General features: G+C 39.4%; 1 protein-coding gene across 3 annotated transcripts in view; it reads right to left on the bottom strand.

The window, feature by feature from the left end:
• The window catches only part of LOC126484906 (protein SCAI), a 104,333-nt gene that overhangs the window by 61,401 nt on the left and 15,043 nt on the right, over positions 1-27,889 (bottom strand). For 2 of the 3 annotated variants that reach the window (XM_050108517.1, XM_050108525.1), the window contains exons 7-9: positions 23,664-23,757; positions 23,445-23,564; positions 16,258-16,405 (exon numbers count right to left, since the gene is read on the bottom strand). In XM_050108517.1, coding sequence (XP_049964474.1) covers positions 16,258-16,405; positions 23,445-23,564; positions 23,664-23,757 — 362 coding nt within the window. Of the gene's footprint in view, positions 1-3,287; positions 3,312-16,257; positions 16,406-23,444; positions 23,565-23,663; positions 23,758-27,889 lie in introns of all 3 variants that reach the window. The other variant, XM_050108509.1, reaches the window with a different exon arrangement.

The raw sequence follows: 27,889 nt of genomic DNA, 5'->3' as shown, positions 1-27,889 counted from the left end.
GTTCTTGCCCCCTCAACCTCCATGGTAAATCTAATGTTTGTATGTATACCATTCATACGGTCGATGAATTGCTGCAGTACCTCAATGCCATGTGGCCACATCAAGAACGTATTGTCAACATATTTGAAGAAGCAAGCTAGATTGAGGGTAGAGACTGTCTAATGCTTGTTTTTTGATGGTAGTTACCGCAGACATTTCATAATAATTTCCAATGTACCAAAAATAGGTGGTTGTGAAGTCATGTCAAAATAATTTTAAAATTTCAAGGGAGAACTGAGGAGCCAATAGTTTTAACATAATTTCTACTAGCACCTTTGTAAAAAGGGAGACCATGTCAAGGCTGGCGATAAGTTTCCTGGCGCCTATCCTCACCTGTTTTATGATAGCTGCAAACATTTATGAGTTCTTAACATGGTATTTATAGTGGGTAACTATAGGTGACAATAATTAAGTTAAAAGCTTTGTCAGCCTGTATACAGGAGAGATAATATACTGATGACTGATCTCAGAGGCACGCCACCTTTGTGTACTCATATTTTTGGGAGATCTTAATAGCTGGGTGGCCTAGGTGCTCTTCGGCATAAATTATTTTAAAGTTCACGCGGGATGACAGAGTTATTTAGTGGCACCTCTGTCTTCCTGCTAAGTGTTGACATGGGATGCCATTTAAGAATCCTGTATTTGGTGTCTTCCTGTAACAGACACACTTTCTTATGACAGAATTCCATGTGACCCACTACAACTTTAAAAATAGTAGTAATACACCGACTAGTCACATAGCGCAATGGTTACAGTAAGTATTCACACGCAAAAGGTTGTGGGATTGTCGATTGGATTTTAGATATTCAGCTTGGAATTGTGTACAAATCTGCTGGACCACCCAATTGACTCACCTTTAACAAGTTCAAGGACATAAAATGAATAAATAGCTAGTGTGGGACTATTCACCATATTCTGACACTACTGCGCCCTGGTAGTATTTTATCACTTTCACAATGCAGTATGAATGCACAATGAAACACTCATAACATTTTTTCCTGCTCCATGGACACATTGTGTGTGTGTGTGTGTGTGTGTGTGTGTGTGTGTGTGTGTGTGTGTGGGCGCGCGCGCGCGCGCGCGCGCATGCGTGGGCTCGCCGTGTGTGCGCGCGCGTGCACTTTGAAAGACACAAATTCATACGTCAGCTCCAAGGTGCTTTTAAAAAACTGGTGGAATTTTGGAAACTAACTTAATCACTCAAGTAAGCCTCTTATATGAACAATTTGAGATTGCCCTGGGATTTGGCACTGCTGATTTATTTTACTCTGCCTGAGCTTGTTTTCTAACACTAAAGCGAAAGTGTCAAATATGTTGAAAAACTGAATATTTCTGGTATCTGCACAATACCACAATGGTTGGCGGTATGTATGGTGTTTGTAGCTGTGTAAGAAGTTGCTACTGTTTGTTGGAAAACTGAAGCTGAAGAATACCCTGGACACTGCTGTATTTCATACATCACTATCAAACTTTATTATGCATTAACATCAGTCTATTGGGTAGTGCATTTAAGGTGTTGCATCATATACATATTTAAAGTTCAGTCATTCAGTTACTTTGGGGCTACTGAACAGTTACTGAAATGTAACAATACAAAAACCAAGCACTGAAGATTTACTTCAATACACATAATAATAATCTTAATTTACAACGATCTTGCCTGAGGATGTCTTTTAGAGCAATGCAGTTTATAATTTTCAATGAAAGTCTTCTTGTGTTTGGGGGGTTGCGGGTAGGATGGGGGGGTGGGGGGGCGGCGGCGGCCATGTGGCTTTCTCATGGTGTATTTCGTATGATACTCAGTGCCAACACAAAATGCAATTTTGGTTCTCATTATGTAAAAGTCTAAATTATAATTTTATGTGCCTAATTGATTGAGTAATTTCAAATTACTATGGTTGATATTCAGTTTAATGATATTGCCAGGGACAGTAAAATATGAAGAATAATTGGTTTTCCCAGCAGCAACTGAGGCATAACTGCTGTGTCAAGCTGCACTGAATACACAGTCCTATCACACATGTGGATGACAAACAGTAAAATTCTCATGATGCTGTACACCAAACATACTGAGATGATAAGGGAATTAGTTATTCTTTTTGTTTTGCTGTCACCAGCAATGTACAATTTATATCCTTGAAATAAAAACTTTGTCAAGCCAATTTAAGGTTGCTCTATTAATTGGGCTCATAAAATTATGATTTCAATATATTTTGTGCATTTCTGTTGACACAAGACCAGAAGAAACACCCGACAGAAAGCCCCTTTTCGTGCTGACTCCATCCGCTCAAAACGAAGACCTAAAAATAGTTTTAAAAACACTATAAATTGTTACTTGATGGCTTCAAAGGGAAGCTTGGCACATGTGGCTATACTCAGCATTTTTGCTGAGTTAACAAAGTAGATGCTGGACAGACCAACAGAAAACTCTAATGACGTCAACAGGGGTTAAACGTCCGGTTGAAAATACCTATGGTTAAAAGGAGATATGGTCCAAGTCTTTCTGATAACAAATGGGTGTTTTTAATCCTTTACTTCGTAAAAAATAAATGAACTGTGTTTAAAGTAATAAACAAAACTGAAACACACTAAGAAACAAAGGTTATTATACAGCTTATTTCTATTTACGGTAGTATCACATGAGATGATGAAGGCAGCTTGTAACTTTCAAGCTCCAGGTAATGCTAGAAGTGCAATAACAAGCTTGTGTAAAATAACTAGAGAGTCAAGCATGATACTTAAGTAGTTACAATCACAATGTTTAATTTCTACCTGAGATAAAAATTAATGTGTGTGTGCACATCAAGGTTTAACGAAAACTTACAAAACAGAGTTTGCATTTCATTCTCTTCTTTATTAACACATTATTCAAACTGCAGTGCTAAGGGAACTTCTCAACTGCCATTGGTTGGGAATCTACTGGTTCACGTTTCAGAACTACACAGCCACTGGGAAAAATATAAAAAAAGAAAAGACGGAAATGATAAGAAAAGCAACAAATGCGATTGAAAAAACACAAGAAACAAATGATACACTTCTTTACACTTAAACATGCAAAAATTACAGTAAGTAGCTGGCATTTAAAACTATGTGCAGTTCACTAAAATAGGCTTTACGAGCTTAACACAATATATTTAAAAGGCAACTAAGTGATGCTCTGAATTTTTTACTAATGACTACTTTCTCTAAAGAAAGCTGGAAACAAAACAATCAACAACTACATAGATAAGATGAAATACCATACTTACCAGCTGAGGCAGAATCCTGGAAAGCTATATCACACAAATTCCAATGAAACCTCTGGCCCTCCTAATATTTCTCGTCTTTTTACTTGATTGCTCTATATGTTATCTATGAGGCACACAAGTGAAGATAATGTACAAGAAAAAAAAGTATGTTATTTGAGGTCCTGTTATGGGAGCAATCGGTGTCCAATATGAGAATATAAAAGATGAAGAGCAAACGACCATTCAGTGGGCAGTTATGCTGTGCATCATCAGCTGTTGTCTAACAAGAGTAAGGACTGAGTCATGAAAAAGATACACACAGTCCAGAAAAATAGAGGGCGACCAATTTTCAGTATATTCAATAGTAAGAAGATTGAAAATATTCTGTAAGTATATATTTACCAAGGTATTATGCTTGGTCAACCTATTACTAACTAAACTCCCACACTAATTTTCTTTCTTTGAACTCTGGTAACAATTTTCAATATATATTTTAGCCAGCAAACATCCACATGACTTTCACACATCCCAGCTTCTTGTATCCACTAAACCCACCATTTTCTTATTCATTCAACACTTCCTCAGTCTAGGCTGCAGCTAGCCACTTTTTGCCCTCTACTAAATTACTCTTATCCTGTACTATTTCTCTTTTTGTTACTTTTCAATCATAGTTCTCATTGCTTCTCATGGAACTGAAGCTTCATGAACAACTGAAGTCTGTAGAGAATAGAAGTTGGTTGCTGTACAACATGTGAAAAAAGAACAAACAGTAACAGGAATACAAATGGAAAAGTCAGGGATGTTGTATGTGCTTGTGCAGAAGTTTGTACTATGAAATACAGTGAAAGGAAGGAGAGGAAGAATCTATCAAATTAGAAGAAATATTGTGAAAATTACATTTGAAGCACAAGTATGAGGGTCACTCCAAAAGAAATGCACACTATTTTTGTAAAAATACAGTTTTCATTCTGCATGTGTGAAAGTTTTACAGTGTGTAGATACATCCTTCTTGCTTGTTTTCAAACTTAGTTCAACCTGTTCCTGTGAGTGGCGCCATCACAGCATGTCTTCAAGATGGCTGCTACACTTGAGGTTCATCAGAAGCAAAGTGCTGTCATAGAATTCCTGTGCTGTGAAAACGAGACAGTGGGAAACATCCACAAGAGGTTGAAAAAGGTGTATGGAGATGCTGCTGTCAATCGCAATACAGTTAGTCGGTGGGCAAGCAGGTTACGTGATGAAAGCGGGCACGGCAATATTAAGGATTGTTCTTGCAGCGGTAGACCTCATACTGCACACACTCCAGACAATGTGCAGAGAGTTAACGAACTGGTGACTGCTGACAGACGCATCACAGTGAACGAATTGTCACGTTATGCTGGGATAGGGAAAGGAAGTGTTTGCAGAATACTTAAAGTGTTGGCGTTAAAAAAAGTTTGTGCCAGGCGGGTTCCCAGGATGTTGACAGTGGCTCACAAAGAAACAAGAAAAACGGTATGCAGCGAACTTTTGGAACAGTACGAGAAGGGTGGAGATGAATTTCTTGGAAGAATTGTGACAGGTGATGAAACATGGCTCCATCATTTTTCACCAGAGACGAAGAGGCAATCAATGGAGTGGCATCATGCAAATTCAACCAAGAAAAAAAAATTCAAAACCACACCATCTGCTGGAAAAGTTATGGCTATGGTGTTTTTCCATTCTGAAGGACTCTTGCTTGTGGACATCGTGCCATGTGGAACCACCATAAATTCTGATGAATATGTAATGACACTGAAGAAACTTCAAGCTCGACTGAGTCGTGTTCAACCACATTGGCAAAAGCAGGATGTTTTGCTGTTGCACAACAATGCATGGCCACTTGTCAGTCAAAAAACCATGGAAGTGATTACAAAACTCGGATGGACAACACTGAAACACCCACTTTACAGTCCTGCCCTGGCTCCATGTGACTATCAACTCTTTGGGAAACTGAAAGACTCTCCTCGTGGAACAAGGTTTGAAGATGATGTCTCCCTTGTGTACGCTGCCGAACAGTGGCTCCAACAGGTTGGTCCAGAATTTTACCATGTGGGTATACAGCCGCTGGTTCCAAGATGGCGTAAGGCAATTGAGAGGAATGGAAATTATGTGGAGAAATGAAAATATTGTTCCTAAAGGATGTATCTACACTTGTATCTACACACTGTAAAACTTTCAAACACGTAGAATAAAAGATGGACTTAAAAAAAAAATTGTGTGCATTTCTTTTGGAGTGTCCCCTGTACAAGAAGAAAGGTGATAATGGCAGGAAGCACAGGAAAAATAAAGACGCATTTATTTTGAGGACACACATGAAGCATTTGGTTTGGAAATGCTGAGAAAGAGACATTTTGGTAAGAGAGACAGAAGTAGTGCCTGTTAGCATTGGAGACAGCAGTGCGTGAACACCCAGTTACCATCAATAACTAATGCAGACATCTCCTAGCAGACACTGCTATGTCCGTTTTAAAAAGGTCACAGCTGACTAATGGTTGCAATGCAAATGATGGGTTTATAAGCCAACTACCTGAGTAAACAGGGAGACACATTGCTGCACGTACATCACAAGCACATTCCAGTTCTATTTTTCAAATGAAACGGAGCCTAATCATATGTAAAGCGACCTTTGAGAGGGAATCAGTTAGGTTTTCTTGTTTATAATTGTTTGAATTTCCTCAGTCTCTCCATTATGAGAATATACTCTAAAATTTAAATTGTTGAATGAAATAAATCAGTCTCCAGCACCCCATTGTTACTAATCTGTGTGTGTATTTCTATACATGCTAAAGTTATTGATGCTACACTACAGCATCTGGGACTCAGCAAAATCAAATTTACAGATAATTGAAGTTATGCCATGGCACTTCAAATATCTAGGAAAATAATGGGCCTCTTCAATCTGGACGAACCCAGATGGAATACTATGCTCTAGGGGGTCAACCACATTTGGTCAGAAACATGCAAAGGCGGAAGCCTTTCCACACATGCATCCATGGAAATGTTTAGTATACATGCCACAAAGGACAGCAAAGCTTAAGAAAGTGCAACCTATAAGTGTATAAAAACCTAACCACTTTTGTACTGAAATCATTTTGTGGTAGTATTGCAGCACTACCACCACGGGGCTATAACATTTTGGGGTGCCCATCCAGAAGGCTCATAGAGTTCTACCTTACATCAGGGCAGCCTGCCCTGAGAAACAAGACACACAGCCGCCGCTGCAGGCCAGCGGAGCCCTGGGACATAGTGCACTGGTGGCAGTGCTCCTACAACAGATCATGGCCGATGTAGTGCAGGAGACGACAGTCTTTCCTCGACCACCACTGCTTTAAATGCCAAGTTTGGAGGATGTCACTGACAGAAGCAGTAGCGTTGTACCACCGCACAGCCATTTTTCACTCTGTCAGTATTACAGGTTGTCTCTCTCTCTCTCTCTCTCTCTCTCTCTCTCACACACACACACACACACCCACACACACCCACACACACACACACACACACACGAGGCTACTGAATGCCTCAACCACACTACTGCTATTTGTAATGAATCATGGTGGAAGATTGCAATAAAGGAATTTGGAAAGCACAAAACAAGTCTACTTGCTCCAAGTCCAATTTCACTGGCATCTGTATACTGATATCGCAATGTCTCAACCTAAAGCCTATGGTACCACATGTCAAGTAAATTTAATTGTTGTTGAGTGTTTTAGTCATTGAAAGGAAGCTTGTAAGGCATATTCTGTTGCAAGCAGTGTCAGCAGATTCATCTCACTTCAGAGGTAATGGGAGTCATGACTGGCTAGTACCTGTCAGAGGTACGCCTAACTTAGAAGGTTGTTCAGCACCGTGTAAAAGAATTTGGTAAATATATTTTGTTTTGCGTTTCTTGTTATTATTGGTGTTTCAATATTAATGTCTGGAAGAACAAGGCTCCTGCAGAGTCAGAGATGTAAGGTGTGTCAAAACTGGAGGCAGTTTGCATATTACATGAATAGGTATGTTATTGGCAACAAACAATACGGAGTTACACGGTCTAGCGGAGTCACTGTTTCCACAGTGAAGTACAGATTTATCAGCTGCAAGTTTAGTTGCTCCTTTCTCTGGGAAATCAACTGAGGATGTGCAAGCATTTGTGGAAGATCTTAAGAATTTGGCAGATATGGAAAAATGATGACACAGAACTTTAAATGATAGCAAAGTTGAGATTAATATGAGAAGGAAAAACTTATGCAAGGTATATGGAGGCTCTCAAGGGCACTAGAAAGTTTAGGGATTTAAGAGAGGGCTAGTCCAGAGGTATACAGAAGAGAATAGTGCACGGCATTTTAGGAAACAGTTGAGCACCATAACAAAGAAGCATGTAGAGTCTATGGAAGAATATGCAGACGTAATGAGGAAGATCAATCTGTGTCCTTCAAAGCTGGGACAGAGTGCTATGGTAAATAAGATGATTTTACAAGAGGCTGAACGGAGGGTGTCTGATGTATTTTTTTGGGAGGATTACTTTCAGAGGCGTCAAGAAGAGTATGGACACAGAGTTTGATTGACCTGCGCCCAGCTATCCGATTAGCAATAGAATGTGAAGAAATTCATACGTCAACAAGATTGAGGATTAGACAGACAGTGTTTTCAACCAATATAATGTGTTATAGGTGTGGACAAACGAGGCGTGTGAGGAGGGAATGTCATCAGACCTGAGACAATGGGAGTAGAGGCAGAGGTCACAGTAGCCTCAGAGGTAGGGGACTGGGAAAGGACCAGATGTTAAATGCCAAGGGGAATCTGAGGTCCTGCTTATGGACATTCTCAGTAAGATTAGATGCTATAAAGTCGTTTGCTGAGGTGGATTGTGCAGAGAAATAGAAAGAAAGATGAATATCAGGATATTGATGGACACAGGTACACATGTCGGTTGCCCAGTGGTGATCTTGTGGTATATAAGCATAGGAAGCCACCATGGTATAGATTACATGGCATGGGGAATAAGGATGTCACACCATTGGAATTGGTGGACACAGATTTTTGCCTGGGTACAGTCCAGTTTAAACAATATGTAGATATTGTGTCACATGTCAGTGAGGGCCAAGACATGATCTGGGGTTGGGTTTCTTGTACCAGTTAAGCGTCAAAAATGATCTACGGCCACACATCGTGGAGCCTGATGGGAAAGTGTTTCAGTCGAGTTGAACCACTCCCAGTGTAGCAATGTCAGGAGGTGATTCCATCCCGAATGACAAACCATTTAAGCGACAAACAATCACACTACAATTTGATGCACACAGTAGTGTACCTAAAAGGTGTGTGGTGAAACCATTGGAAGCAAATGAAATATTGGATCAGGCACGTTTCTTGATAAGTGTTACACATGTACAGGAGATAAATGATGAGAATACAATACCTGTTATTGAGGACAATTTTAGCACTGAGGATTTCCGGTTAATGGAGGGGTTGGTGATCATTCATGTGGATATCTTGGAGGAGGAAGAGTGGGACAATTCTATCAGATATGGACAATAGCCAAATGCCATTGAAACTGAATTACAAGAAAGGCAAAGCACTTAAAGGGAAGTTATACGGAATTTATGGATTTTTTAAAGAAAAGGTCCATTGCCAGCTATGCATATTACTCAGCACCGGGTATAAACAGGAACTGAATCATCTGTTTACCACAAACTATAGTGAGTCCTGAGGTACCTGCAGCCAATTCTGGAAGAATTTACAGATAATCAGCTGAAGAAGGGGTTATTGAGGAGAGTAGTAGCCCATGGGGGCCAGGATTGTTGCCATGCCCAAGAAGTTGGCAGACAGATCACTGAAGTATAGGTTTTGTTGCGATTATTAACATCCAAATGCTATGACTACAATAGATGCCTACCCTTTGCTGAACATTATGGGAACCATGGATTATTTGGGCCAGTGCAAGTATTCTTCAATGGTGAATGAAAGCAGGAGTGGCTACCATTGCCAGGAAGAGTGACCAAAAACAGCAGTTGCTTCACTGTGAGGTCATTATCAGTATAGGAGGATGCCTTTCAGATAAAACAATGCACCTACGACATTTCAGAAACTGATAATATTCTTCTCAGGTATGCAGCCGGATCATTACGTCTTCATGACACAATATTTCCGCGGTCCACCTGGCCGCCATCTTCAGGTGAGAGTGCTGGTGCACGAACTCGACGGAACTGACTTCCCAGCGCAAGCGGCGGCCCCTATATAGGCCGCAGAAGACCCACAATGTGTGCGCGAGAAGGTGCCGTGACTGCCCTCTGGCGCAGTAGACATGCCCCGCCGCCAGTGGTGGAAACGGGCAAAATCGAGATATCGCTGTCAAAAATTAAAAAATTTTTATTCCGACGATCGAACCACAGACCGTTGTTTTTTAATGTCAGATAACACCGGATCCCAAGCCTTACTTAAAAGATAACCCTTGTCTCTATTAATAAGATTGGCAGATAAACGAATCTCTATGGATTCTTTTAAAATACAGTCCCAATAGCGAGACGCAGGGGCAACCATTTGTGTCTCGTCATATAGCATTCTGTGTCCCTTGGTGAGACAGTGTTCTGCCACTGCAGATTTCTCAGGCTGAAGCAGCCGTGTGTGCCGCTGATGCTCAACACATTGGTCCTGAATGGTCCGGATTGTCTGAGAAATCTGCAGTGGCGGAACACTGTCTCACCGAGGGACACAGAATGCTATATGATGAGGCACAAATGGTTGCCCCTGCATCTCGCTATTGGGACTGTATTTTAAAAGAATCCATAGAGATTCGTTTATCTGTCAATCTTATTAATAGAGACAAGGGTTATATTTTAAGTAAGACTTGGGATCCGGTGTTATCTGACATTGAAAAACAATGGTCTGTGGTTCGATCGTCGGAATAAAAATTTTTTAATTTTTGACAGTGGTATCTCGATTTCGCCCGTTTCCACCACTGGCGGCGTGTTATGTCTACTGCGCTAGAGGGCAGTCACGGCACCTTCTCGCGCAAGCGTTATGGGTCTTCTGCGGCCTATATAGGGGCCGCCGCTTGTGCTGGGAAGTCAGTTCCGGTGAGTTCGTGCACCAGCACTCTCACCTGAAGATGGCAGCCAGGTGGACCTCGGAAATATTGTGTCATGAAGACGTAATGATCCGGCTGCATACCCGAGAAGAATATTATCAATTATTACGCCGGGAAAGCCTTCGTAGTCACGTTTCAGAAACTGTCAGACATAGTTCTCAGTGACTGAAACCCATCGATACATTGTCTATTTTGCTACAATTGTCTATACGAGTTATATGGAACAGCACATACAATACTGAAGAGAAGAATTCCTGAGACTGAGGGCAGAGAATTTAAGGTTGAGTACAGAAAAGTATAATTGTGTGTTGGATGAGGTGGCATACTTTGGTCACACAATTAGAAAGGCTGGGGATAACGCTAGATCCAAGAACGATTAAAGCATATGTGAATTTTCTGTGCATGAGTCAGTGAAGGAACTACGATCACTGCTTGGAGTTCTGAATTATTACCTAAGATCACTAAGGGATCTGAGGATGTTGCCAAATCATTGACACAATTACTGAAGAAAGGTGCAAAATGTGTTTGGTCAGAGGACTGTCAATGTGCTTTCAAAAAACCGAAAGAAGCTCTGACATCAAGTCTGATTTAAGCATTCTCATATTTCAGTAAAGAATTCATTCTATGATGCAATGCATCCAACCATGCTCTTGGTTGTATGTTGTCTCAAGAAGCAGGGGCGTAAGCACCCTGCACTATGCATCAAGGCAAACAAAATCAGCAGAGAGGAATTACTCCATGATGGAAAAAGAGATTTTGAGCCTTATCTATGGAATTACTAGCTTCAAGTGTTATTTCTACAGGAAAAAGTTTCAAGCGATAACAGCTGTTGCAGCACTGAAATGATTACTGGGGTTGAAGGACCTATCTAGTTGGCTGACATGATGGGTGGCATGACTGAGTGAGATTGATTACATGGGAACACAGACGGCTTAAGTAGGAAAGTAACAATATTGCAAAGAAGTGGTAATGAGCTTAGGGAGAGGCAGACAGTGCACAAGACAGATGACAAGTGGCAGCAGTGTAGTAAACAACAACAGATAGGAGAATACATGGGACTTGTGAGAAGTTGAGGAATGAGATGATACAGGGGGATTGTACCACATACAAGGAGGAGGAGAGGTTGGACCGATGTGGAAGGCCAATTTCTGAAAATTATGTTTGGGATACCTGATGGAGAGAATGTCAGAAGGATGAATGACACAGTAGAAGAAATGAAACTGGGTGAAAGGAAAAGAAGGCATCAAGTGAGAGGTACACCATGCAAACTGTGGGTTTGGAGAAAGATGTGTTGAACAATACTCCACTACAATGTCAGCTGACTGGGAAAGTGATGAATTGTGCAAAAACTGTACAAAAATCAGTAAACAGGAACATTACGAGGCTGCAAACTGAAGCAGAAATATAGGACAAGGAACTAGTGGAAACAAAGATGCTACAGTCCTTGGAGAACATTGTGTGGGAAGCAGTAGAGATACAGGAAGCTATGCAGCAAGCTGTGTAAGGCTAGCTAGGAGTGAACTTCTTGTCACCAGAACAATATCTGGAGGGGCTATGAAGAGTGCAAAAAGAACTACCACCAGAGTTAGGGTTGTTCTTGGAACCTAATCATACAGACTTACCCCTTATTTTAACCTAGTGCACAGCAAATGAAAGGACCAATTGAGCAAAACCTACTTTCTAGTAGCAGGGAAGCAGGCTTGGTACCAATGTTATGAAGTACACGTGGATCCTATTAATTGGGGTATGCTGAAGAAATCTGACAGAGTAAAGATACAGTGATCATATTAGTTGCAGAAGATAAACAGACGTGGAAAAAGCAGAGTTACAGAAGTGTTACAGGAATGAGACTAAGATATGTACAAACAGAGCAAAGAGAGAGGGTCACAATTCCTGAGCAGTGAATAAATGTTGGGTCAGAAAGCACAGAAGGATTGCAAGAGGGTGGTGATTGTACTTCCAGCAGGTTGAGGCACCTTGATAAAGTAATAATACTAGTCACTTGTTTCTAGTAATGGAATGATTTCATTGGCCAGATCTCATGGGGAAGTGTTACCAGCTTACCAGCAATGAGTCTGGTTATGTTAAACCAGACTTTGGGACCCGAGTCAATACAGCCCATAGACAAACTCATTAACAGAAGAGTCCAATCTCCATGGAGACATTGACGCAGCATGTGAGAGTACAGGGAAAATCAATAATAGAGGGAAACAATGTTGACCACTGTCATACCAATGGTGAAATCCTATGCACTCTCCTATTGCTATCACTGGTATCACCCTTTGTATCAGAAAATGAAGTTTATATTGTAAGATGCCATAACTGATGTGGTCATTAAAGAAAGGATCATTGGAAAATTTACTTTTGATACAACCCATGTGGCTGTCAAGCACTGTTCAAGGTTTATATGTCAGCAAGACATCTACTGCCAGTGAGAACAAACAAGGCTTGGGCAAGGAGAGTTTCCACAAGTGTAATTTTCATACATGAAAGCGAGTGGAGAGAGTGTATGGAGATGCAGAGCAGCAAGATGAAAGCATCCCAAGACACGACAATCACTAGTGTCATCCTGACCGTTGCATCTGTCACGTGTTACAGAATATAGTTTATACATTTAGTAGCGACATCTGTGTGGTATATATTTGTTGTTGTATGAGTCATTTTGATTCTCCCTTCCAGCATCAACATTTCAGAACTTCATAAATAGAGATTTGTTGTATGGCTTACACTTGAGATCATTCCTGTCACCGTCTACTTCTTTCCATCATCAGTTATTCATTTTGCTTCACTTTACTCTTCTCTTTTTATCTCTGTTGTTACTGATTTTTGTACTATCTTCAATCTTTCAACCTATCAATAACAAAATGGTTCAAATGGCTCTGCGCACTATGGGACTCAACTTCTGAGGTCATCAGTCCCCTAGAACTTCGAACTACTTAAACCTAACTAACCTAGGGACATCACACACATCCAGGCAGGATTCGAACCTGCAACTGTAGCGGTCGGGCGCTAGACTGAAGCGCCTGGAACCGCTCGGCCACTCCGGTCGGCTATTAGTAACATTAATTCAATTTTCAGCCTGCCTTTCCTCTTTTTTAACTTGTTAACTAACTTCTTTGCCAGTTCTAAAATTCCACATTTTAATATTATATCTGTTGCTAGCATTTCACATTTGATTTTTCTGTCATTTGCGACACAGTGTCATATGTGACTTTTCTACTTTATTCCTTAAAAAGAGTCATTTTATCCTTTGCTTGCCTCACTTTTACCAAGTTACTGAACCCCTCGCAACTTTTTTTAACATTTAATTTAATTTAATATTAATTCTAAAATGCAAATGTGACTTACAGATATACAACCATAGTTTTTTAATAAAAATAACATTTTATTTTTAATTAGAAATTGCATGAAAACTGATACAGACATATGAAGTCTCTTATTGTTAAATGAAAAAATTGTACATATATACATAATAATGTTCAGTTTTCAGAGAGAGAGAGAGAGAGAGAGAGAGAGAGAGAGAGAGAGAGAGAGAGAGAGAGAATTGCTGTCAGCTACAACTGAACCAGTGATCCATGCATCCTGCAAAACACATAAATTGATGTTTGGACACTGACCTTCAAATGCTGTGCATATGAAGAAAATTGAAGACTGTTTTATATAGTTAAACTGCCCAACCAACCAAATTCACAAATGTGAATGTCAATTCTTAGGTGACAACCAATTTATCTTAATCAAAAAAACAAATTACTGGAAAAACCACCTCAACATTTGCCTTAAGTGAATTACAGAAATTTCAGAGAATGTAAATCTGAATGGCTGGACTGGGATTTGAGCCCCTTTCCTCTCAGCATGAATGGCAAGTTGCAAAGACACTACTTACATTTTGCATTTTTATGCTAGCTATCAATGACACCATCACTTTATGAACACATTTTCCTTCCTTGTTTTTAGATATCAATGAAGCCTCAAACATAATTCTCTTTCAGATTTATTGAGAGAAGGGAGGCTGAAGTTTGAAGCGCGATCGACAAGGATGTAAAGATGGAGCACAAGCAAAGGACAAGGAAGGAAATCAAGCAAAGAGCATCGTAGTATTCACCTCAAGTGATTTTGGGAAACCTACAATACCCAAATATGTATGCGTGGTTAGGGTCATTAACTTAATTCCTTTCCAGTTCAAATGTAGTATTTTTACAAATGTACTGTACTGGAGACGATGACGGCCAACAAAATATATACAGTCCGCTAAGTAAGATTGTGGTCAGGTTAACCAGTAGAAAAATGTATTTGACAACAAACTAAAACATATGCATACATCGAACATAAACAAAATAAAAGTGCAATCACAATTAACAATACATCCAGTCACCTCCAGTGTCAATAATTATTGACATCTGTCTGAAGCATGCTTGAAACCTAGTCTCGAGCATATTCACTTGAAAGACCGCTCTGAATGTGTTGAATTTGCATTGACTGTTGTTTGAAAATGAATTCTGTATGCACTTAATCCAATGTTAACAATGAGCCCCCCCCCCCCAAAAAAAGGTTGTTACACATTTGTAGTCACTTTACCGCTTGAGCCACTTTCTTCAAAGTCATCCACATTTTTAACCAATTTATAGTATACTTGGAAGGAGAGACAGCATTGGTCGTATATTTTTGTTTATTATCACAAAATCGATTTTCGGTCACTTAGTGACCATCTTCAGTGCTGTAATTATAACTTAAATTAGTAAGCACTGGTGTCAATGAGCTTACGGCGATCACATAGACTCCTTCCAAGTATACCCATTATCTGGTCGTAGTGCACAGGACACTATGGAGTCGCCAATCAATAATTTATAGTATGTTACTCTCTTTTTTACAGATGACTTTGATTTCCACACATATTTAGATACTGTTGCATGACTCATTTGGTGTAGCTACGGAGAAATACAGCCTCAAAACGTGACACATAAGCTACACTCACATCTCTTCATGTGTATCTCAGTCAAGAATTCAAAGTGAACTAATGCTTCACGGACATTGCATGAAGAACAAAGGTTACCTCTATTGGCCTGTGAAAGAACCAAGGTGATATCTTACCATCTTTGTGTAATGCTGACCACACTCTTACTCAACTGACGGTACCAATGCCGATCACACTTTTAAGAAGTAATATTTGCACTTTACATAGAAAGTAAAATATTTTCAGCCAGTACATATAATTGAGAATCAAAGCTAACAAGACATTCAGTTCCACAGTATTACAAAGTAAACTAAACACTTCAACACATGCTCTAAGATAAGTGCTTCATGTACTGAAATTTGCACAGGCAGCCATCATGCAGTAACATATTGTTGACACATGTGATAACCTAACTATGTGACACTAGTCTCTGTAATAATAATAATAATAATAATAATTTCACTGATACAAAATTATGGGTTTCACAAAATCTGGTTACTGCAAATATAATAATTTAAACCTAACCAAAGCATTTATCAAACCAATAAATTGTTTTAACATTACTGTGTTATAGCTAGTATTTTCCTGTTGGAGGTAAATGACCTTGACTTTCTGTTATGTGAGCATTGGTAAATTCAACCAATTGTTTAGTAACCTACACATTAATAGGCAAATCCTTGATTGAACCTTGGATTTATCGATTTATATTCGACACACATCTACAGTCAGAGAGTCACTCTAATTTAAAGTCATTTTTGATAAATATAACTAGACTTCAAATTGCTTTAGTGCAGATACTGCTACTATTATGACCACTAACAGTATCCTGCAGTTATGCTGAACTGGTAGTTTGCAACCACATGCATTTTAAAATTCCTCAAAACTTCTGCATATTATTTGCTCTATTTCAGAACACAAGTAGGCTGTAGGAAATAATTCCTAAAAGTTTGTACCTGATGAAAGAAACACCATAATTTGACTGAAAGTTGGTTTGTACAACAAATATTTGTGAGGATTTTCACGTTTCATAGGTCGATCCCCATTCTCTTGGCATACTAACTGGTATGGACCTTTACTTCCTCCAATACCATAATTCTTTTCCTACAAGAAAAAGTACAATCATCATTAGAAGCTATTATCTAACAACAGATACTAAATAATAAAAATAAGATAACTCCACTTTTACACTTTTCAAGGGACTTCAAAAAAAATGGCGTTAATCACGGGAAAATGTAAAATGTGGGAAACAGCATTTTAAGCTGAAAAAGTTATGTATAGGATACCCACTTGCACTTTATGTAATAAAAACCACTGATTTAACTGGAACTGATAACTGTCTGGGAAGAGGGAACATTTGAATTTCACATGTCATAATCAATGTTTTTGAAAGCCTACAGGTGTCATTCATTATTTATATAATGAAATACTGCACTAGTTACATATATTTTCATACTCAGCATGATGCATTTCGAGAAATTTTTTTTCGTTGTTAAGTGGAAATATGTAAATAAGTATTTTGTATGGTGTTTGAATATGTGTTATTCTGCGTCTCTTGCACTGTAATCATCTTTTTGAGGTTATCAGATACGGTGCCTCATCAATAATGTAAAAAACCACACACACACACACACACACACACACACACAAACTATCACTCACATTGTTTGTTTGTGTAACAGCACAAAAAATACATACGTCAATAATGCACTTGACAAATAGAATAAATTCTCGAATCACGTTTTGCTCAGCATGAATAACATACGTAACCAACGCTGTGTTTAAACTAAAAACATTTGAGCAACACAAAGTAAATGACAGTATCAACTAGTGCTTCAAGTGGCCATATGCTGAAACATGCTAAATATGGTTCGACAAAGGTGTCATGAAGATCACAACAATCACGAAATTGCGGTTGCACAGTAGAGACAGTTTGGAAATGGATGTGATTGGTCATGATATCTTCATTCAAACTAACCCAGTTACTCAAATCAGCCACCACACAGCGGGAGATACCGCATGAATTGTTCGAACTGTTACATGTTTACCAGTTCAAATACACTGAGTAGAGTTTGGCTCTGAGCACTATGGGACTTAACATCAATGGTCATCCGTCCCCTAGAACTTAGAACTACTTAAACCTAACTAACCTAAGGACATCACACAACACTCAGTCATCACGAGGCAGAGAAAATCCCTGACCTCGCCGGGAATCGAACCCGGGAACTCGGGCGCGGGAAGCGAGAACGCTACCGCAAGACCACGAGCTGCGGACCCACTGAGTAGAGTGCCCTGGTATCAGGAAACTTAACCACGTAATATTTGTAAACACTATTGGATGGCCAACATTGTGCCAGTGTCATTTTTTTCTCCACAAACATTTTTTTGTAATGCATAAATGGCGGGAAAATTATAAATATGTTGAAGCAAAATCAGGTGCAAATTAACATCGTGGGCATAGGAAATTTGACAAGACTGATGAAAAATGTCATAAACGGTGGAAAAATGTTAATTCCAGGAACGTAAAAGTGGGGTTATATTGCAATTTGTGCGGCCATCTTACAAATATTCTGCTTAAAGCACATTTATGTTTCCTTACTTGCTACCTGTGAAAGACAGACAGCTGGAAATGATGTTTCTATAAAAATGATTAAAGCTGAAGAAAAGGCAATGAAAGTGAAACTCACAAAATTATTTATAGAATGTCTAGGAAGGTAGGCAGTATCCTCAAACTAGAACATTACTGTAATATTTTGCTTCAGAAGAAGGTGACAAACAGGCTATAATAATAATAACAGCTACAGATCTATCAGCCTACTCATCACACAGAGCAACTATGCCTGATGGTATTAGCAATCCAGTGTAGGATGTGGGGGTAAGGAGGTGGTATGGGTGGGGAGGGGGAGTGATAGCAGGTTAAGGGTGGGGGAAGATGTAGTGCTGCTTGTGAGAGCGTGCAGGGACATTGTGGGGCAGGGTAGGGGTACTGCGTGCAGTTGAAAGGTTTGGGTTTGGGGGGAGCGGGGGGGGGGGGGGGGGGGGGGGCGGTAAAGCGGTAAAGGAGAGAAGTGGATAAAGATCTGTGCGTGCTTTGGTGGAACAGAAGGTTGTATAATATTGGAGTGGGAGCAGGGGAAGGGATAGGTAGGTGGCAGACAGGGACTAGTCTTCCAAACTTCACAGGCTATGACTTATTAGCCACACTGAATCAACGATCTCGTCTGTGCTCAACACATGGCCACGTGACAGCGCAAAATGTTGTTGCAGCATCTCATGTCCCACATTCTTCAACCCCGACATAAATTATCAATATAAATCTCTCTCTCTTTTTGCCTATTTTAACATGCTGTTTCCCGTGCCTTCCTGTGCCACTTGAACTTGTTGAACTTCGACCTTATCACCCCTTCTCTTTCCTTATTCTAGCACACACATACGAATCTCACCTAATCCATTTACAACTGCTGTCCCTTCTCTTGAGACATATCCAGCCACTGATCTGCATCCCACTGTTATGGCCCTTTTATTTATTTTTTTCTTTGATTTCATTGCTGTCATGTCATTTTAGCTAATTTTCACCTTCACTATCAGCCCTACTCCCTCTGGTTTCATCTCCTTTCCCCCATACTTCATACATTCCATTATTTTTGTGATTTTTTCCCGTGTATTTTACTTCATATCGTCTATATCTGTGTTTCAAGAGTTATATGAGCTGTTGCCACAGTCAGCTGTCACCTGATGAAGGCTAAAGAAGCTGAAATATTAAATACAAAATGTTGCAGGACATCTGGAAAATGTTTCTTTTTTTTCATTGTTACCTGATTCTGTCATACACTGATGGAGAATCAATTTTTTACTCATTTGAATAACACACGTACAACACATTTCCTTTAAAATCCCATAGAAACAAAACTCTTCCACACATTAAGTTTTCATTTGACTTATACTATTGTGCAACATGTTCAAAGAAAATCATTGACATCAAGGCTAGCTTTGTGCTATGCCATGGAATTTTTACTTATCTCTCATAGATTAAATTAGAAATCTCTTACTGCAATAGCTCAGTAGAAATCTGAACACTACTCCTTCCAAATATGAGTCCAGTATCCTAACCACTGTACAACTTTGCTCACAACTGATAACAATAACACAAGAATAATACTACATGACTATGTACAGATACAATGTTTAAGTGTAAGACTGAGTAAAAAATGTACAAAAAAAATTTGGAAGTGGGTGATTTATATGGAGAAAAAGTAAAATAGGACTAGAGAAATAAAGCTGACATACTGCTTGTATTAGAATACTTTCTTAAACAGAATATTAATGACAGAACAGAGCATTCAACAATGTGAACATGGCGCTGTTAACATTTACAACAAAGTTTGAAGATCTAGAGACTAGAAAGAAGCAGCTACTACTGTAGTCATTTAAGTTCTATATATAACTCTCAAAAATTTCAGTTTGAGAAATAAGCAGACTGCATGTTCTACATAATCCACCAACATACACAAATAAGAAGTAAAATTGTATTAAAAAGAGGACAATACTAGCAGACATCATGATATTTTTTTGGAAGAAACGCAAATGATATCAGGAGAAATAGCCCATATGGGAAAAGCAAATGCCCCAACAAATGAGGAAAGGGATGTTACACTGCAGAGCAGACTAGAATACAAGGTCAATGCAAAACAGCACAAATAAATGCCACAAGAAAGGAAGAAATGTGCCAGCTGAGACAAATAATTTCAAAAGAAACCCCAACTAGGATGAAAATGAATATTTCAAGACCTAAAATGAATGAACTGTCAATGTTTTGACTATAGACAGACAACAAGGTATGTATAACAGTTTAAAGTGTAGGGCAAAAAATAGAAAAATGGAAATTTGAAAATAAATTTAAGAAAATGTTTGATTTATGAGAAGCACAAAACATGAATAATACAATAAGACAAATAAAAATGAATAAAAAAACAAGATGAACACAATACGTTATGGAACAGAATTACTCACAAAAGTAATGAAATCAACTGAAGGGCAGTGTTGTGGAGGACTCATACCTTGCTTGAATTATTGAACCAATGTAATAAGAAGACATCAAATAAAGTAAGCCTTTTGTGAAAGCTGAAATATATCTTTCTGATATCATACTGTCTAGTGGATAGCAACAAGCAAGTAATTTTTCAATTACTTCATGGAAGTGTGTGCTTTATACATAAAGAGAATAACATGTCTGAAAAATTACATAATTCCACCAGGCTATGTTTTAAATAACTTTATTTGCATTGCTGGTTTCATTGTCCGTTTTCAAATGCATCTAAAAACATACAACACACAAAAAAATAAAAACGGTCATTGAAAACATGAAAGTCATGTAACTACATTGGATGTAGCACTGAATAAACATAGTAGTTACTTATACTAACAGATGTGGACACACTGCTGTCAGTTCATTAAAAAACCACGGGATGTGCATTCATGTAAATGTGACAGTCATTTGAACAGGTGCTTGCAGTGTGATTTGTAGTAATTATTACATGGTTCATTTCCCTGATGCCAAGATGGTAGCTGACGACTAGAGTGCACACAAATATGCAATACGCGTGATTTTTTAATGAACTGACAATGATGTGGCCACATCTGTTACTAAGGACGGTGTTTGATCTGTGTTGGTATGCACCAGTAGTACCCTCTGACAACAAGAAATCAGAACTGCAGATTTTGGGATGTGGTACAATGGAACTTTATTTTTTACCAGTAAAAAGGTTGTATTCAGGCTTTTAAAATGCACAGAAAAGTGTTGAAATAATAATTTAAGAAGTCTAAATTTCAAAAACACTCCTCCCCTACCTCCTCCTCCAGAAGGTCACAGTACGGGAACCTCTCTTCTTAAAAATCCAGCACTGACAACAGGTAACTATTATGTTTGTTTAATTCTATATCCAATGTAGTTATACACTGAGATGACAAAGTCACAAGATAGTGAGATGCACAAATACAGATGGCAGCAGTATCGCATGCACAAGGTATAAAGGGGAATTGCATTGGCAGGGCTGTGATTTGTACCTATGTGATAAGGTTACTGACGTGATTATGGCCGTACAAAGGGAATTAACATACTCTGAATGTGGAATGGTAATTCAAGCTAGACGCATGGGACATTCAATTTTGGAAATCTTTACGAAATTTAATGTTCAGAGATCCACAGTGTCAAGAGCATGCAGGGAATACCAAATTTCAGGCACTATCTCTCACCATGGACAAAGCACTGGCTGACGGACTTCACTTAACAACCAAAAGCAGTGGCATGTACATAAAGTTGTCAGTGCTAACAAACAAGCAACACTGCATCAAATAATCGCTGAACTCAATGAAGAATGTAGGGCGAACATATACATTAGGACAGAGTGGCAAAATTTCACGTTAATAGGCTATGGCAGCAAACAATCCATGTGTGTGCCTTTGCCGACAGTACGACACTGTCTGCATCCAGCACCTTTCCTGAGCTTGTGATCATATAGGTTGGACTCTATGCGAATGGTAAACTGTGGCCTGGTCAGACGAGTGCCGATTTCAGTTGGTAAGAGCTGATCATATGGTTGAAGTGTGGCGCAGGCCCCACAAAGCCATGGACCCAAGTTGTCAACAAGGCATCATGAAACCTTGTGGGTGGTGGCTCCATAACGGCCTGGGCTGCGTTACTTGGAACTAACTGGGCCCTCTAGTCTAACTGAACTGATCATTGACTGGAAATTGTTGCGTTCAGCTACCAGGAGCCCATTTGCTGCAATTCATGGACTTCATGTTCCCAAACACATCACTGAGCTATGATTTTTTCGAATATCATTTTGTAGTGAGCGAATCATGAAGGGATTGGAAAAAAAGGAGACATGCTGATTGCAAGTTAGCTGATTGAGAACTGCAGGTAAAAATGTGACTCATTCACATAAAATCTATAAGCAGAGGCCACCAGTCGACCAGCGAAACAGAGCTCAACAGTTCGAGAGTTCCTGCCAGCAGACAAGCCTCACATGACTCATCAGCCAAAAGCAGAAAATTATGTCAGTGGAAAAATCTATTCAATTAAACCTATACACTAAGAAGGAACTGTATTCTTGCTTACAGATACCTCTGGACTGTGGATAGTTAGTCTGTCAAGGCTTACATGTACCTATGACTGATTGTCACTTACAGTGTGACATGTAATGGAATCTGAGGGTTCGATTTTAGCAATAAGAAAGTGGCTCCTTTTGATGATAAGAGTCGAAGTAATAGGCCCGGCAGGCTATTTGTTCTAGCAGTTCTAGTATGTAGTAAGCCTCGTCTATGTTCTAAACTCGTTAAAATTATGACCTGGATACTGTGACCTTCGACATGTTCATGTAAACTTGGGACGAGGCAATATGATCAGACCAAGGTACCAACCCAGAAGCTAGTTTCTCCATTTCTACCTCCATAGCCAAATACCCGAGTCTTTCTGCACAATATCCAACCACAGACATCTGATAAACCTGAGCTAGACCCTGTCGCCGACTTATTCCCTTGCACGAAGCAGTGCGTGCCAAAGAGTCGGAAGACCTGAAAAATCCCACATGGCTTCCTATTCGACTGAGGGGTTCACATAAGCATATTGTGACCCCCATCATCAGGTTATGACAGTTCTGGACCATTCGAGTACATCTTTTGGCCATCCACATCGCCCAACAAGAATGCCATCGAACATTTATGGGACATAATCAAGGGGTCAGTTTGTGCACGAAGTCCTGTACCAGCAACACTTACACAATTATGGATAGTTATAGAAGCAGCCTGGCTCAAGTAGGGAAATTTCAACGACTTTAAATTGCTGCACTATACCAGGCAAAAGGAGATCCAACATGATATTAGGAGGTATCCAATAACTTTTGTGTATGACTTCCATGTTTTTGCTCTTCTTTTTTATTATTATAGTGTTTTGTATGTTTTTTGGATGCACACGAAAATGGACAGTGTCTGAAGCTAGCAGTGTAGTAAAGTAATTTAAAATACAGTCTGGTGGAATCATGTCATTTTTCAAATATATTGAGGCTGTGGGGCCCATCCAGACAAAAATAATAATGTATCTCTAGTCCTAAGTCACACACATTACATGGTAGTTAACACTTACAATGGAAGCCCGCACTGGAGCAGGAGATGCATCATAAATATGGTTGTATTCATCCTGAGGTTCTCTTTCAAGGGTTTGCACCATTCGAAACATATCCATTGTCAGTTCACTAAATTTTACCTGTAGAAGTTAAAAAAGTAGCATAGCACAATAAGTATTTGAAGATTTTTTTTAAACTTTCAGTAATATTTTAGGTTTATACCAATAATATTGTCTGACCTGATCATTGCAGTTGCCAATTATGAGTATTTCTTGAAGAGTGAGGTTCATAATGGGAGACTTCTCAACGGGCGGAGTTGTTAATGGACTGAGTCTAGAAACATGAAATAAAAATTTATACATGTAGTTATACAATTCTGTTATGTCTACAGTTAAATATATTCACAGTCTGATCTTGACACCTTGGATTTCAGTATTTGTTTCAGCTGTAAGACCTTCTTGCAAAACATATGTCCATATGTTTCAAGCAATTTGCACCATATCACATTTGTTGCAATTTTTCATTGATCTAAGCTCAGATTTTCAGATTAAACAATCATGTTCAAAAAATACAAGCAGCAACATTGGCAAGATTGAAGTAAAATGCTAGAATACGCTGTACATATACTGAATAGGAGTATACCCGCAGAAAACAGGGGAGTAACATCCTCCTCCTTCAACCCAATATTAGCCGATTAATAGAACTGTAATGGCTATGAAGCAAATAATTTTAACTTTATAATCATAACGTATCGAAATACTGTCTGCAATTACTTTAAAAATATTCATTCCAATATAATACACTGTCCTCTCTCTCTCTTTTTGTTTTTTACAGAGATACACTATTTTTCTGACTAAGGGCAGGAAGAGAGTATCAACCTCTTTCATGACTTTACAAGGGAGAAGAAATGTATGTGTTAAAATGTCCCATTGTGAACAATGTCATTAGAGATGGAGGATGAACTCAAAATGTGGAAGAAAATTGTCCGTTTTCTCTATAGAAAAATCATCTAGACATTGGACTTAAGCGAATTAGGAAATCACAGGAAACTTATATGTTGACAACCAAATGGGGGAACTGAACCAAACCTCCAGAGTGTGAGTTTCAATGCCTTAACTACTATGCAAGCTGGCTCAATATACAGCTTTGCAGACAGTAACAAAACAAAAATCATAATCATCTCCACATAAAAGTGTTCCGTATGGTAACTTTAGTTTGGTGCTTATCTTCAGTATCCATGCAAACTAGCCAAATATTATAAATGATGGCATCAGGCAGTGACTTTATATGAGAGGAAAACACTGACGCCAAATTTATAACAGATGTCAAGACAAACTTTCTGTCAAAGAGTTCACAATTCAATACAATACCAAGGAACTATGTTTTCTAGCTGTAAAACTAGCTCACACATACTCTTGCAAAGCTGTCTTGCACACTATGCTGTCAACATAACATGAGACAACTGAACACATCATCAAAACTTGAAGGTTCATATATACTAGTTAAATGAGAAATGTAGTTTACAGTCATGTGACACCTTAGGTGGTGATAAATGCTGAACAGTATCTACAAGATATCTGTAAAAGGCAGGGAGGATACAGTTCTTGTGTCCCAGTGACATTAAGATCAAAGACAGCAGTAGCTTGGTCAGAAAAAGGATGCAGAGATGAACTGACCATGGACTTCATGCAGGAACCATCACAACATTCATCTACAGTGACCTCAAGAGCATGTCTTATCAACTGCACCACTCAGCTTGGCTACACAGACATGAAACCTGCACTTCTCAACAAAAAGTCCAGCATCTTACTCACCCAATCACTTCAGTTGGTGGGACACCAGTGAGAAAATACTCCTAACATATATGTATTGTCCATGCGGCGACAAAATTCAAGTTCTATAGAAAGTCTACATTCATTTTACATTAAGACATAAACATATGAATTATGCCAGAAATTGGTGGTAGGTTCTCAAACATCCAGTCAGTTACAGACACTTTTGTAGAAAATAGTATGAAACCTAGGCATATAATTTCATATACAAGAGGAAATAACTCAGATCTTTGAACATTATGCACTGAAGAGCAAAAGAAACTGGTACACCTCCCTGATATTGTGCAGTCCCCTAAGAGCATGCAGAAGAGCCGGAACACAACATGGCATGGACTCGACTAATGCCTGAAATAGTGCTGGAGGGAACTGACACCAAGATTCCTGCAGAACTGTCCATTAATCTGTAAGAGTACAAGAAGGTGGTGGTCTCTCCTGAACAGCAAACTGCAAGGCATCCCAGATATGCTCAATAACGTTCATTTCTGGGGAGTCTGCTAGCCAGCGGAAGTGTTCCTGGAGCCACTCTGTAGTAATTCTGGTCATGAGGGTTGTCGCACTGTCCTGCTGGAATTGCCCAAGTCTGTCGGAATGGACATGAAGGATGCAGGTGATCAGACAGAATGCTTATGTATGTGTCACCTGCCAGAGCCATATCTAGACATATCAGGGGTCCCATATCATTCCAACTGCACATGTTCCACATCATTACAGGGCCTCCACCGGCTTAAACAGTCCCCTGCTGACATGCAGGGTCGATGGAGTAATGAGATTGTCTCCATACCCATACAAGTCCACCTGCTCGATACAATTTTAAATGAGACTTGTCCGATCAGGCAACAAGTTTCCAGTCATCAAGAGTCCATTGTCGGTGTAGAGAGGCCCAGGCAAAGTGTAAAGTTTCATGTCATGCAGCGATCAAGGGCACAAGAATGGGCCTTCAGTTCCAAAAGCCCATATCGATGATGTTTGGTTGAACGGTTTGCATGCGGACACTTGTTAATGGCCCACTATTGAAATCTGCAGCAATTTGCGGAAGGGTGTCATGCTGAATGATTCTCTTCAATCATCATTGCTCCCGTTCTTGCGGGATCTTTTTTCAGCCACAGTGACGTTGTGGATTTGATGTTTTACTGGATTCCTGATATTCAAGGTACACTTGTGAAATGATCGTATGGGGAAATCCCCACTTCATCACTATCTCAGAGATGTTGTGTCCTATCGTTCATGCACCATCTCCAATACCATGTTTGAACTCACGTAAGTCTTTATAACCTGCCATTGCAGCAGCAGTTACCAATCTAACAACTGCACCAGACACTTGTTGTCTTATATATGTGTTGCTGACCAAAGCACGTATTCTGCCTACACCAGCTTCTTTGGCACTTCAGTGTCGTTAAGTGATAACAAAGAACTACAATAATAGTTTAGGAAGAAACCTATATTACTAAGCAACTGTCTCAGAACACAATACTAGTTGCAGGTTGTCTGTCTAACTGCTTCCTTGGGCAACAAAAATTTGATTTCCAATATTTTACATAATTACTGACAGAATTTAAAATGCTGTCATATTCTACTCATAATGTGGATACCACATTATGAGTAGATTATGTTAAAAGGTTAATCAAGTAAGACAAGAATTACAGTCAGAAACTGAGTCTTTGTCCTGAGGCAGCCTAACTGATGGCATACAAATATCTGGACTTAGCAGCCAGTATTTGTGAATGAGAGCACTTATAAACTTGCAACAAACTTTGCTCATAACTGCAAATTTTCCAGAAACTTTTTCGAGCTGAAACTCCCCCCCCCCCCCCCCCCCCCCCCCCAAGAAAACTGATGGGAAAAAAAGTTTATCCCTTACCACATTTTCATTTTCACTGTTCACGCAGTAAAACTTCAGCATCAAATACAGCGTTTTAATTTATTACTTCTTTACTACCAACTCTATTCTGAACACAGTTTGCAGATGGTATTCACAAGTACCACTTCATGTGGCTGCAATATTACATTATTGTACAACACATACACTACGTGATCAAGTATCCAGACACCCACAAAAACATACATTTTTCATATTAGGTGCATTGCGCTGCTACCTACTGCCAGGTACTCCATATCAGCTACCTCAGTAGTCGTTAGACATTGTGAGAGAGCAGAATGGAGTGCTCCGCAGAATTCACAGACTCCGAACACGGTTAGATGATTGTGTGTCACTTGTGTCATACGTCTGTACACGAGATTTCTACACTGCTAAACATCCCTAGGTCCACTGTTTCCAATGTGATAGTGGAGTGGAAACATGAAGGGACACGTACAGCACGAAAGCATACAGGTTGATCTCACCTGTTGATTACAGAGACCGCCGACAGTTGAAGAGGGCCATAATGTGTAATAGGCAGATATCTGTTGTTTGTTGTTGTGGTCTTCAGTCCTGAGACTGGTTTGATGCAGCTCTCCATGCTACTCTATCCTGTGCAAGCTTTTTCATCTCCCAGTACCTACCGCAACCTACATCCTTCTGAATCTGCTTAGTGTATTCATCTCTTGGTCTCCCTCTACGATTTTTACCCTCCACGCTGCCCTCCAATACTAAATTGGTGATCCCTTGATGCCTCAGAACATGTCCTACCAACCGA

The sequence above is a fragment of the Schistocerca serialis genome, chromosome 1 (genome assembly GCF_023864345.2).
Source record: "Schistocerca serialis cubense isolate TAMUIC-IGC-003099 chromosome 1, iqSchSeri2.2, whole genome shotgun sequence".
NCBI lineage: Eukaryota > Metazoa > Arthropoda > Insecta > Orthoptera > Acrididae > Schistocerca > Schistocerca serialis.
This window is presented reverse-complemented; position numbering and strand designations above follow the sequence as displayed.